This window comes from Myotis daubentonii, chromosome 6, assembly GCF_963259705.1.
Source record: "Myotis daubentonii chromosome 6, mMyoDau2.1, whole genome shotgun sequence".
Classification (NCBI taxonomy): domain Eukaryota; kingdom Metazoa; phylum Chordata; class Mammalia; order Chiroptera; family Vespertilionidae; genus Myotis; species Myotis daubentonii.
Genome location: NC_081845.1, coordinates 64417034 through 64430857, shown reverse-complemented (window position 1 = coordinate 64430857; position 13824 = coordinate 64417034). Strand labels below are relative to the sequence as shown.

The window sequence follows — 13824 nt, the reverse complement described above, 5'->3', positions numbered from 1 at the left end:
CATGAAACTTGGGATGTATATATTCTTTCAGAATGGTGTTTTGGTATTCTTAGGATATAGTCCCAGAAGTGGGATCACTGGATTAAATGGCAGATTCATTTATAGTTTTTTGAGGAACCTCTATACTGATTTCCACAGTGGCTATACCAGTCTGCATTTCCACCAGCAGCGTATTAGGGTTCCCATTTCTCCACATCCTCACCAGCACTTGTTGTTTGTTGATTTATTGATAGTAGCCATTCTGGCAGGTATGAGGTGATAGCTCATTGTCACTTTAATTTGCCTCTCCCTGATGATTAGTGACTTTGAGCATTTTTTCATGGGTCTATTGGCCATCTGTATGTCCTCTTTGGAGAAGTGTCTATTCAGATCCTTTGTCCATTTTTTAATTGGATTGTTTGTCTTCCTGGTGTTGAGATGTATGGGTTCTTTGTATATTTTGGAAATTAAACTCTTATCAGACGTATCATTGGCAAGTATGTTTTCCCATACAGTGGGCTCCCTTTTCATTTTGTTGATGGCTTCTTTTGCTGTACAGAAACTTTTTAGCTGGATGTAGTCCCATTTGTTAATTTTTTCCTTTGTTTCCCTTGCCCTAGGCAATGTATCAGTAAAAATGAGATTTTACTGCCTATGTTTTCTTCTAGGATTTTTATGGTTTCATGTCTTACATTTATGTCTTTTATCCATTTTGAGTTTATTTTTATGTATAGTGTAAGTTGGTTGTCTAGTTTTGTTTTTTTTATGTACCTGTCCAATTTACCCAGCACCATTTATTAAAGAGACTATATTTAATCCATTGTATGCTTTTACCTTCTTTGTCAAATATTAATTGGCCATATTGTCATGGGTCAATTTCTAGGATCTCTAGTCTGTTCCATTTGTCTATATACCTGTTCTTGTGCCAGCACCAGGCTCTTTTGATTATAGTGGCTTTGTAGTATAGTTTGATATCTGGTATTGTGATCCTTCCAACTTTGTTAATTCTCAAGATTGCTGTTGCTATTCAGGGTCTTTTTTGGTTCCATGTAAGTTTTTGGAATATTTGTTCTAGAGCTGTGAAATATGCTATTGATATTTTAATAGGGATTGCATTGAATCTCTAGATTGCTCTAGGTCAGTGGTTCTCAACCTTCCTAATGCCGCAACCCTTTAATACAGTTCCTCATGTTGTGGTGACCCCCAATTTCAGTGTTACAAATTGAACATAATTAAAGCATAGTGATGAATCACAAAAACAATATGTAATTATATATGTGTTTTCCGATGGTCTTAGGCGACCCCTGTGAAAGGGTCGTTCGACCCCCCAAAGGGGTCACGACCCACAGGTTGGGAACCGCTGCTGGAGGTAGTGTGGACATTTTAATGATGTTAATTCTTCCAATCTATGAACACGGTATATGCTTCCACTTTTTTGGGTCTTCCTCTATTTCCTTTTTCATTGTTCTAAATTTTTCTGAGTATAGGTCTTTTACCTCCTTGGTCAAGTTTATTCCCAAGTATACTATCTTTTTGTTGTTGCGATGGTAAATGGTATTGGTTTTTTTTTAGTTTCTTTTTCTGAGGGTTCATTATTGGTGTATAAAAATGCTATCAGCCGAGACCGGTTTGGCTCTGTGGATAGAGCATCGGCCTGCGGACTGAAAGGTCCCAGGTTCGATTCTGGTCAAGGGCATGTACCTTGGTTGTGGGCATATCCCCAATAGGAGATGTGCAGGAGGCAGCTGATCGATGTTTCTCTCTCATTGATGTTTCTAACTCTCTGTCCCTCTCCCTTCCTCTCTGTAAAAAATCAATAAAATACAAATAAAAATAAAAAATTATATTTTGATTACGTTGACATTTAATATCCTAAATGAACTCACTTTATCAATGCCTCGGTATATAAAACTAAAAAGATAGAAAGTTGGTCAAAATACATTGATGGCTTTTACTACATACATGCCAGGCTCTGTGCCAAGCACTGACAAGTTGAGCAGGCATTTTTTTTTTAATTGATTTCAGAGAGAAAGGAAAAGAGAGAGCGAGAGAGAGACATCAAAGATGAGAGAGAACCATTGATTGGCTGCTTCCTACACACTCCCCAGTGGGGATCGAGCCCGCAACCCAAGCATGTGCTCTGACCAGGAATCAAACCTTCTGGTTCATAGGTCAATGCTCAACCATTGAGCCACACCAGCTGGGTTGAGCAGGCATTTTAACTAGAGAGATACACAAATGCATGTGCACATTCATTTCCTGTCAGGATTACATAGAAACCCATTGATGAGTTAGGCAGCTCAGAAGTTCTCTTATCTTCTGTTGAAGTGTGCCAGACCTCTGTACTCTGAGACTTAGGCTTGACTCAGAGCATGTCTTTAAGTCTGTACCTGTGAACCAAGCCTTATAAACAAAGGGTTGTTCTTTTTTTTTAAAATATATTTTTTATTGATTAAGATATTACATATGTGTCCTTATCCCCACGTTACCCCCTCCCCCCCCCCGCTCATGTCCTCACCCCCCCCCCCCGGTTGTTCGTGTCCATTGGTTAGGCCTATATGCTTGCATATAAGTCCTTTGGTTGATCTTTCCCCCTTACCCCCACCCTCCCCTACCTTCCCTCCAAGGCCTGACAGTCCAATCAATGCCTCTCCGTCTCTGGATCAGTCCTTGTTCATCAGTTTATGTTGTTCGTTATATTCCACAAATGAGTGAGATCATGTGGTATTTATCCGCTCTCCAGTTCCATCCATGCTGTGGCAAATGGTAAGAGTTCCTTTTTTTTCTTCCTCTTCTTAAAGAATACCTTTCAGCATTTCATATAATGCTGGTTTGGTGGTAATGAACTCCTTTAGCTTTTTCTTATCTGTGAAGCTCTTTATCTGACCTTCTATTCTGAATGATAGCTTTGCTGGATAAAGCAATCTTGGTTGTAGGTTCTTGCTATTCATCACTTTGAATATTTCTTGCCACTCTCTTCTGGCCTGCATGGTTTCTGTTGAGAAATCAGCTGACAGTCGTATGGGTACTCCCTTTTAGGTAACTGACTGTTTTTCTCTTGCTGCTTTTAAGATTCTCTCTTTGTCTTTTGCTCTTGGCATTTTAATTATGATGTGTCTTGGTGTGGTCCTCTTTGGATTCCTTTTGTTTGGGGTTCTCTGCGCTTCCTGGACTTGTAAGTCTATTTCTTTCACCAGGTAGGGGAAGTTTTCTGTCATTATTTCTTCAAATAGGTTTTTAATATCTTGCCCTCTCTCTTCTTCTGGTATACCTATAATTCTGATGTTGGTACGCTTGAAGTTGTCCCACAGGCTCCTTACACTATCTTCATATTTTTTGAATCTTTTTTCTTTTTTCTTTTTCGGTTGGGTATTTTTTGTTTCTTTGTATTTCAAATCTTTGACTTGATTCTTGGGATCCTCTTGTCTGCTGTTGGATCTCTGTATATTATTTTTTATTTCAGTCAGTGTATGCTTAATTTCTAGTTGGTCCTTTTTCATATCCTCGAGGGTCTCACTAGATTTCTTGAGGGTCTCACTAAATTTATCAGCGGTTTCCATAAAATTCTTGAAAAACCTTATAAACGTGGTTTTGAACTCTATATCCAGTCGTTTGCTTTCCTCCATTTCTGTCATTTGTGACCTGTTTCTTTGTCTCTGCATTTTTTATGCTTCCCTGTGTTGATAGAGTGGCTTTCTGTGCTAGGTGTCCTGTAGGGCCCAGTGGCTCAGCCTCCCCGTTACCTGAGGTGGACACTCTTGGTGCACCCCCTTTTGGGCTTTGTGCACAGTCTTGTTGTAGTTATGCCTTGGTTGTTGTAGGCTCACTGGGAGGAATTGACCTCCAGGCCAATTGGCAGTGAGAATCGACTGTGTCTGCAGTGGGAGAACTTCTGTGCTGAAGACACTCTTCTGGGGCAAGACTTGCTTCAGTGGGGCTTTGGTGCTCACTGAGTCTGCCCCCTGGGTGTGTCCCTTATGGATCTGAGGAGTTGTAATCCGGATGGTCCCCCTCTGACCACTGGGTACACTGGCTCTTGGAGGTTACCCAGCAGGAGCTATGGAGAGAACTGCAGATTCCCCGTCCTTTTTTGGAGTTTGGAGGTGCCCTGATGAGGCCCAGCTGTGAAGCAATGCAAGCTGCTGTGGGGCCTTGGGCCTTCTCTTGGAAGTTCTGGGTCTGTGGCCCCACTGCAGTTTGTTAGGTAATTTTCAGGTTGCAAAGGGCCAGGGCATTCATATGCAAAAGCCTCTGCCGCAGCCTGGGTGGGGCGGGGTCTCATTGAATCAAAGGGCGGAGCAAGGAACTATGGCGGATTCTCAGCCCTGCCCTAAGAGGCCGCGCGTGTCTCAGTGTCCCGAACAATCCAATTGCTGCAAGCACCTCTGAGGGAAAGCCGCCCTTGAGTTCCGAGTTCTGCCTGCTGCCAGACAGTCCAGTTTCTCCCCGTATGAGTCCTAGGTCCCCAGAGACTTCCCGGAACCGGAGTTCAGAGCAGTCGGGAGCTTGTGACTCCCTCCCGATTCAAAAAGACAGCTGCGTCCTCAGGTACCAGCCCCTTTCCGCGCACTCTCGAGCCTCCGTACCTTTGCACTTTACTTCCGCAGCTCCTGACCCTCAATGTGCCTTTCTCTTTCCTTCTAGTTGTAGAATTTCCACTCCGCCAGCCTTCCTGCAAGTTTTGGATGATGTCCGTTTTGTCTTTTTATTGCGTTTTGAAGTTGTAGGAGGCAGCAATTTCGGTGTTTCCCTATGCCGCCATCTTAGTTTCTCCAGGGTTGTTGTTTTTTTAATAAGTTAGATGGTCAGGGGTTCTTATTTGAGGTCACAACCCTATTTGATTCCAAAGTAACTCTTTTTTTGGGTTAGTCATTAGGAAGTGCATTCCGTTATCTATATATATAAAAGCCTAAGTGACCATTACAACCGGCCCATAACTATGACATGCACTGACTGACCACCAGGGGGCAGACGCTCAACGCAGTGCACTCCCACAGCCAACCTCCTGCGGCCAGCCAACCTCCCACAGTCCCTCCCCCTGGCTGGCCAGCCCCAATGGGCCCTGATCAGGACTGGGCAAGATGGCCCCAATCAGCCCTGATCGCCAGCCAGGCCAAGGGACCCCACCCGTGCACAAATATATGCACTGGGCCTCTAGTGTTCTATAATTTCTGAAATTGATAACCATTACCCTTTTGGAGCATCTGGTTCTATGGGTTCAGTGTAGCTTATCTGCTGAGGCCTCTGTAATTAGTTGTCCAGTCTCCTGTGGAGAGAGAATTTTTGGACTTTCCTAGAGCAGGCTTCCTCAGGAATAGATGAGTCAGACATCTGCAAAAGGTGGTAATGCGTGACTGTGATAATAGAATGTGCTATAAATAAGATTGGTGGGAAGCCTGGGAGTACTTGGGACCCCTGGATGGGCAGATCTGACTTCCTGTTAATTTGATAATGACTTGTTTTAATTGGTTTTGGGTGGGCAGCATTTATTAAAAAGGCAATCTACAAAAAGAGGGTAAGATCAAAGTTAGTAAATAAAAATAAAATGAATTACAGTAGTAAATATAGGCAAACTGTACAGATCAGTGGGGCCTTGTGAAAACCACACAAAATGAGAGGGAAAGTGCAGAATATTTTGCAGTCTTGGAGCAAGCAGGAGACTTCCTTCAGTTGGGTCCGAGAATGCAAAAGGATGACTCTCTTACAGAACATGGGCTTACATGGCTATGGCTTAGATATAAATTCTTAGGGAATTCAATCAAACCCTTGTTATCAGAGGATATTCTGTCCTTACAAGAAAGGAAAAATGGATTATAGCAATGCAAACTTTACCAACAACTCATTTCTCATGATAAGGGAAGGGAGTTGGGGAGAATCACACACATCTTATTGAGGTTCTGTGTTGCAGATGCTGCTGCATTTGTTCACTGTCCTTGGAAAAAATTAGGTGTCTTTTGATATTATTTATTCTGAGATTATTATTTCCAAGGAATCCTGTTCTTAATCTGTCTTATATTGTATGGACCCCTCTGTTAATGAAATTTTTGTGTATTTGCAGAGCTCTAGATGTTCTGAAGTATGAAGAAGTTGACCTGGAGTTATTGGCAAAGGCTGTTCCAGAGCCCTTGAAGAAGTATACTGAATGTAGAGAGCTAGCTGAAAGACTGAAAATAGAAGGTAGGAAATACTTCTTTTACTTAAGATGCCTATATATATTATCTCTTTTCCATTTGTACAAATTATGAATGGACAGCAGAGCTCTATTTTAAGAGGGGCCATTATTACCATAGGACCAGCATAGTCTTAGGCTCCGTGCTACTCAAAGTGGAGTTCCCAGGCTAGGAGCATTGCAACACGTGGGAGCTCGTTAGGAATGCAGAATATCAGGCTCCACTGCAGACCCACTGAGTAAACATCTGCATTTTAACAAGATCCCCATGTGATTACTGTGCACATTTCAAGTTTAGGAACTACTACCGTAAATCTCTCCCTTAAAGAAAAAAGCAACAACTTTTTTTTTTTTAACTTCCTTTTTACAGTTTCCTCATATAATATTCTAATAATGAGAAAAATATTACTATGTTTGGCTTTCACAGTATACTGGAACATTTTACCATTAACAGGTACTTATTTTGTATCAGGCAAAGAAATCCATACTCTTGAGTCCTACCCTGGGTCAGTGCATTGATTCCCAAAGCTACAGATGACTTTTAAAAGGTTTTCATTGTGAAAAATTTCAAACATAAAAATACTGAGAATAAGATCAGCTTCTGTATTTTGATAGAGGAAGTGTTTTCCTGGGGTGGTAAAAAGGCAAGGAACAGAATGAGATGGGGAGAACAGTAGTAAAAGTTGGATGATGATGCGCTGTTCACACAGGAAAGGACTTTAAAGCTCCTTGGGCCCAGCGAAGGCGGTAAGAATGCTACATTCTTTCTAGCCGAGGCATCTTCTGTCAGTTCCAGAGCCTATCACCTGGCTATGCTTTGGCTGCTTTTCTAGGATGACCCAAGTGCTGCCTGCCACCCCACCATGCAAGTTAACAAAAGCCTAGCAACGAAAGGAAACCCATTTAAACTCTAGAATCATTCTTTCAAATAACCAGACACTAGTAGTGTACTAATGTATAAGAAGTAATGTTGACCTTTTATTTCAATATTATGATTTCTGTATTAAGTAAAAGTTACTTTATTGAATGTTTAGGCTCTTAGCACTGGGAAAAAGTGATTAAATTCTACATTTTAAACTTGATTTGCAACTTAATTTGTCCAATAAATCACCAGGTTCAGGTTAGAATAATCCAGAATAATGATTTTTAACTTGTTTGTAAATAAAGACTCTAATTCGTATTCATGCCTTAAAAGAAACCACACTAGGTTAAAATATAACACTTATCAGTGGTTTTCCAATTACTTCACAGATCCTCCACTAGAGGATCTTTAAGTTTCTTAAAGGCAGAAATCAACTTCAGATTCTTTGTATTATCTCTGATGTTTTTGCTATATACATATTTGAAAGATTAAATAAATATACTTTAATATATGTTTTCTCATTTATATTCCATGATCCCTTGCCAAGTCTATTCATGAGTCATAAAGTTGTATTACAGTTTGTTGTACTAAATTGTTATTTTGTCATGTTGTACTAAGCCCTTTATGTGCATTATTTCTTTTGATACTTATAGATGTCCTGTGAAGAATAGGTATTAGCATTATTACCTTAATTTTACAGATAAATGGTAACTTTCCCAAGAACACACAACTGGTTAGTGGCAGAGCTGGGATTGAATCTAGCTTGCCTGACTAGGCCTTTATGCTTCACAACCACCCTTTTTATCATTAAAGACCATCAGAAGTCATCCAAGTTAGCACTTACATTTTCTAGATAAAGAAACTGAGGGCCAGAATGATTATGACATGCCCATATTTAGAGGGTAATTCATTGGTAGAGCCAGGCTCAGAGCTGCCAGACAAGTGATGGAAGCAGGTGCTACCAAAACCTTCAGGGAAGACGTACTTTCTTGAACAGGACAGAGTGACTACCTCAGGTTAGGTTTTAAAATAAATTTTGAATTTATGTTTCTAAGAGCAGAATGCTTTAATTATAAAATAATGGCTGAATTATCTTTTTAACTTTACGTCTGAGTAAAACCTCAGTTAAATTATGTTATCATCTGAGAAGCTTTAAATTAAAAAAATACAGCTTTATATGTTCATAATTCAGAACCATTTTCTTGAAGAAACATCTGTTCTTTAGGACTTAAAATTCAAACCCACAGCCTGTTGAGGAATGTTCCACCAAAATTTGCACTGAGAAGAAACACACACAATTTCTCTTAATTTTCCAAATTTTTGAAATGAAAAGGGCATGCAGTATACTACCAGACAGAATGTTGTAGTAATATGTAAGATATTCCCTCTATTTTAGCTTTTATTTCTCATCTGCGAAAGGGAACATGTACCCCACCTATCTCATGGTGTTAAGATTAAGTGTTGAATGAGATAATGCGGCAAAAGCTCTTTATAAATTATAAAAAGTTATAAAAATGTAACTTGTTAATGTAATCTATCATGACATAATTTATTTTGTTCACCAGCCACTTATGAAACAGTATTGTCCTATCAGCAACAAGAAATAAAGGACATTCAGCGAGATGAAGCTCTCCAGCTGCCAAAAGACCTAGATTACTTGACTCTCAGGGATGTGTCCTTGTCCCATGAAGTTCGAGAGAAGCTACATTTCAGTCGCCCACAGACGGTAAGAACATGAGCAATGGGTAGGAATAGGTTGTAAATTAAGAGCCAGTGCTTTCTTTTTTAAACCTGGAATTACCATGGTCACATAACTAATGGTTTATTTCATCATAAAAAATGTAACTTCTTATTTTCAATATCTCTTTCTGTGACAGATGTCAATATATTTTTATGAAGAAAAAGCTTAGTCTAAATAACCACCAGTCAAGAATTCGGTTGAGCCCTGACCGGTTTGGCTCAGTGGATAGAGCGTCGGCCTGCGGACTGAAGGGTCCCAGGTTCGATTCTGGTCAGGGGCATGTGCCTTGGTTGCGGGCACATCCCCAGTGGGGGATGTGCTGGAGGCAGCTGATTGATGTTTCTCTCTCATCAATGTTTCTGACTCTCTATCCCTCTCCCTTCCTCTCTGTAAAAAATCAATAAGATATATTTAAAAAAAAAAAAAGAATTCGGTTGATTATAATTTGGTGATTTTCAAATCACTTCTTGGATCCCTCTCTAGGGGCTCCATAGTGTGGCCGTGGGAGCAACTAGGAGAAAGGGGAGCCAAAGAGGTTTCCTGCCCCATGCTTTAGCCCACGTGTGTGTGTGTATTTGCACATGCATGTACACACATCTGTAAATGTCTATAAAAACCTTTGTAGTTTATAGTATTGAACTTCTAATAAATAGCTGAAGACTGATAGGCTGTATTTATTGATTCTAAGACATATATTTTAACATCTCTGAAAAGCTAAGTTGTACCTTAAAAATTGATAGTGTGCCATAGTTTAATGACAGTGGGTTTTTTTGTCATTGTTTTTAATAGTGGTTCATAACAAAAAAGGAACAATTAACAAAAATATGGTCTGTAAATATTTTTTTAATGATTTTTAAAGGAAGGAGTGATTTCATCAATATGGCATGGTATTCCTAGCAGTAGTCATGGAAACCAGGGAAACAAGCATTAAATTTTATACCTCTATATATACTATTCGTTTTGGGGTTATATTTTTATGGATAGTCATAGGCTGCACTGCCCAGAATTATGGCTACTAGCCAAATAGACCATTTACATTAATTAAAATTTTTAAAAATTAAAATTCAACTCTTCACTCATATTAGCCACAATTCAGGTGCTCAGTGGTTACATTTGGCTAGTGGCTACCATGTTGGACAGAATATTGTTACAGTGCAAATGTTATAGAAAATATCCATTATCACAAAAAACTGACCTGAACTGGCCTGAGGCTAGTCTTTACATCACTTAGAGTTAATATTCATATATTTCATTGTAAAAATACAACACAGAAATACTGAGATTAATTATAGGGTGCTGCCCAACACACTGCTAGGGATGTTACATTAGTTTAATGAAAAGAAAAAGTAGGTATTCCAACATCTGTTAGTTATGTGGTCTTGGACAAGTCATTTTAATTTCACTAAGCGTCATTTTCCCATTAAAAAAAAAGAAGATAATAAACACATTTCCTTTACCTATTTTATAGAGTTATTTTGAAAACATTAAGATAATAGTTTTGAAAATATTTTATAAATTGTAATATATAAATTGTTACTGTTACTGGAAGAAAATTTTATTTGACATAGCTCACTTTATGTTTTTCTTGTGGTTTCAATTCATAGATTGGGGCTGCAAGTCGGATACCTGGAGTGACACCTGCTGCCATCGTCAATCTGCTCAGATTTGTGAAGACCATTCAGCAAAGACAGGCAGCTATGAATGAGTTGCCCAAAAGTGATCAATACTTATGTGATACAGACAGACTTGAAGAGAGACAGTTATAGCTTTCTGTTCATCGAAGACTTATAATCAATGTAAGAGTATAGATAGGAGATAAGAAGTATTTCTACTTAACACCTGTTATAAAACCTTAATTATTATGGTTTTGTCATTAATGTATGAAGAAGACAGATATTATTGTGCTTTTTTTGTACATCTGAAAAAATAGTTATAGACTCTTAATTTATACTCTTTCTCTCAGGTGCTCTAATGCAGTGAGCCTATTAATATAACTTTGTGCAAAGCCCATTAAAGGAGAGATATAGTGGCCTGGCTGGTGTGGCTCAGTTGGTTGGGTGATGTCCTGTGTACTGAAAGGTTGATGATTCAATTCCCAGTCAGAGCACACACAACGAGGTTGCACAGCTGCTTGGTATTTTGCTCTCATATCGATGCTTTGCGCTCTCTCTCCCTCTCCCTTCTTCTCTAAATATCAATTTAAAAAATCTTTTTTAAAAAGAGAGAGAGCCGAAACCGGTTTGGCTCAGTGGATAGAGCATCGGCCTGCGGTCTGAAAGGTCCTAGGTTTGATTCCGGTCAAGGGCATGTACCTGGGTTGCGGGCACATCCCCCATAGGAGATGTGCAGGAGGCAGCTGATCAATGTTTCTCTCTCATCAATGTTTCTATCTCCCTCCCTTCCTCTCTGTAAAAAAATCAATAAAATATATTTAAAAAAAAGAGAGAGAGAGAGAGAGATAGTGGACCTAAAACTAAAGCTGAAAAAAAAATCTTAGCTTGCAGATTTGCCTACTCAACCCATAAGGATTTTGTCCATTAACTGTACCAAATTAAAACACTTATTTTTCAACTTGTTCTGAAAGTTAGCAGTCTTCTATTTGGTTATGCTAGGTTAGGAGGCAATTTCAGAACCCTTAAATTCTTAGAGCTAAAAATTTTAAACTGCACAAAATTATCAAAATCATTCAACTAATTTCCAATATCAGAATCTAGTATGGAGGGTGAAAGTTGACTTCTAAGATTTCTGTACTTCTACAGGAAAGCCTCATCAGTAATTGTCTTTGAACATTAATGAATGTTGATTAATTCCTATAAAATAGAAAAATTGGAAATTATCATAGTTTCCTGTCATCTACAGTGTGGAAAATTTCTTGGTAAACTGATTAAGGCAGAGTAAAGTAAAGGTAGTTATTTTATATTATATGGAACTCATGGATACAATTTTTTAACATGGAAGGCAAATCCATAATCACTGGTGACTAGTGTTTCCCTGTTTTTAAATCAGAATTGACAGAAAGTCAGAATGATGCTATCACTCGTCCGTTCCAGTACTTCCATGGTACATAGTCATAAGGTCAGAGTGGGCTGGCCAGCTGGGCCCTTTGGGTGACACCTGAACCTTTCTGGAGAGATTGGAGGAAGAATATAGCCAAGTGGGCCAGAGGGCCCTAATTGTCCCTGGAAATGCAAACTCAGATCTGTCATCAGCCTAGAGATGCTTCCCAAGTCAGCTTCAGGCCAAACCAGGTACTAAGATAGCTCTAAGAACCCTGAAGTCACTCTGACTACAGATCTAGGGGTTAAGCATGATTGTGGGTTGAGGCAGGCAAATATCTTGCTATAATTATATATGGCTACTTGGATATAGCGCAGTTTTCATAGATTTGTTTCATCTAACTTAAGTTTTTCCATAAAGCAGTCAAGAGCAGTAGCAAGCCTTGGCCAGTATGCTAAGTGGTTAGATCATTGGCCCTCAAACCCAAGGGTCTCGGGTTTGATTCCCAGTCAAGGACATGTATCTGGATTTTGGGTTTGCTTCCTGCCCCGGGTCAGGACAGGTGTGGAAGGCAACCAGTCGATGTGTCTCTCTCACATCAATATTTCTCTCTCCCTCCCTTCTACTCTCTCTGAAAAAAATGAAAAAAAAAGTCCTCAGGTGAGGATTAAAAAAAAAAAGATCAGTAGCAAGTAAAAAGTACTTCTAATGTTGATCATATAGTAGTGACTGATTCTTTTTTTTAAATATATTTTTATTGATTTCAGAGAGTAAGGGAGAGGGAGAGAGAGATAGAAACATCTATGATGAGAGAGAATCATTGATTGGCTGCCTCCTGCACGCCCCCTACTGGGGATTGAGCCCGCAGCCCGACATGTGCCCTTGACCAGAATCGAACTGGGACCCTTCAGTCCACAGGCCGACGCTCTATCCCCAGAGCCAAACCAGCTAGAGCTGTTCTTTTATTTATTTATTTATTTATTTTATGATTTTTTTACAGAGAGGAAGGGAGAAGGATAGAGAGTTAGAAACGTCGATGAGAGAGAAACATCGATCAGCTGCCTCCTGCACACTCCCTACTGGGGATGTGCCCACAACCAAGGTACATGCCCTTGACCGGAATCGAACCCGGGACCCTTCAGTCCGCAGGCCCACGCTCTATCCACTGAACCAAACCGGTTCGAGCTCTTTTATTTTTTTAATATACTTTTTATTGATTTCAGAGAGAGAGATAGAAACATCAATGATGAGAGAGAATCATTGATTGGCTGCCTCTTGCATGCTCCTTACTGGGAATCGAGCTCACAACCCAGGCATGTGCCCTTGACGAGAATCAAACCTGGGACCCTTCAATCTGCAGGTCAACGCTCTATCCACTGAGCAACCCAGCTAGGACAAGGGTCGCCAACCTTTTGGACCTCACGGACCATCAGTGGTCTGTGGACCACCAGTTGGCAACTGCTGGGCTAGGGCATGACTGATTGTTCTTGATATTTGATTTAGCAATTTCATAAAAAGGATAACTTTAGTTATCATGGCTATTCTGGGCAGAATTCTTACTGCAGAGGCAATGTTTACTACAATACTACATATTTTTTCAGATAAGCTATCTGTGGTAATTGTTTATCACTAGAAAGGAAACCACTGTTTTTAAACTTTGTTCTGATTAAATTGAAGAGTAAAAGTAGTGAATGGAGTGCTCATTGAATGGACTACAACAAAAATTTATTTTGAGGAAATAGAAAGTTCTTAACCCTTTTCGGTCCAACGTTGAGGCTGACTCGACAGACCAGTTTCAAAAGATACCACACTATGAAATGTTTTAAAGAATAAACTCTTTGATTGAACATACTAAGTAATATAACCAGTGAATTTTTGGTTTAAACTTTAAAATAAGAACATTAAAAAGTTCAACATTCAATCCCGTCAATTAATTTGGACCAGACTGTTTGAGTTCCAAAAATAAAATTGGACTGCAAAGGGTTAAATGCTTTGAGAGTTTCAATTTGGGGCTAGTGACATTATTCATATAAAGAAATTTAAGTTTTGTAATGCAATTTTGTTACAATAGTAACT

The 13824-nt window shown here is 39.4% G+C and overlaps 1 protein-coding gene across 1 annotated transcript in view; it reads left to right on the top strand.

Moving 5' to 3' along the window:
• Nucleotides 1–11327, top strand: part of MTO1 (mitochondrial tRNA translation optimization 1) — a 28570-nt gene extending 17243 nt beyond the window's left edge. Inside the window, exons 10-12 of the mRNA XM_059701176.1 lie at nt 6038–6156; nt 8576–8736; nt 10356–11327. Of these exons, the coding sequence (XP_059557159.1) occupies nt 6038–6156; nt 8576–8736; nt 10356–10517 (442 nt within the window). The 3' untranslated portion in view covers nt 10518–11327. The remainder of the gene's footprint in view (nt 1–6037; nt 6157–8575; nt 8737–10355) is intronic.
• Nucleotides 11328–13824: the final 2497 nt, after the last annotated feature.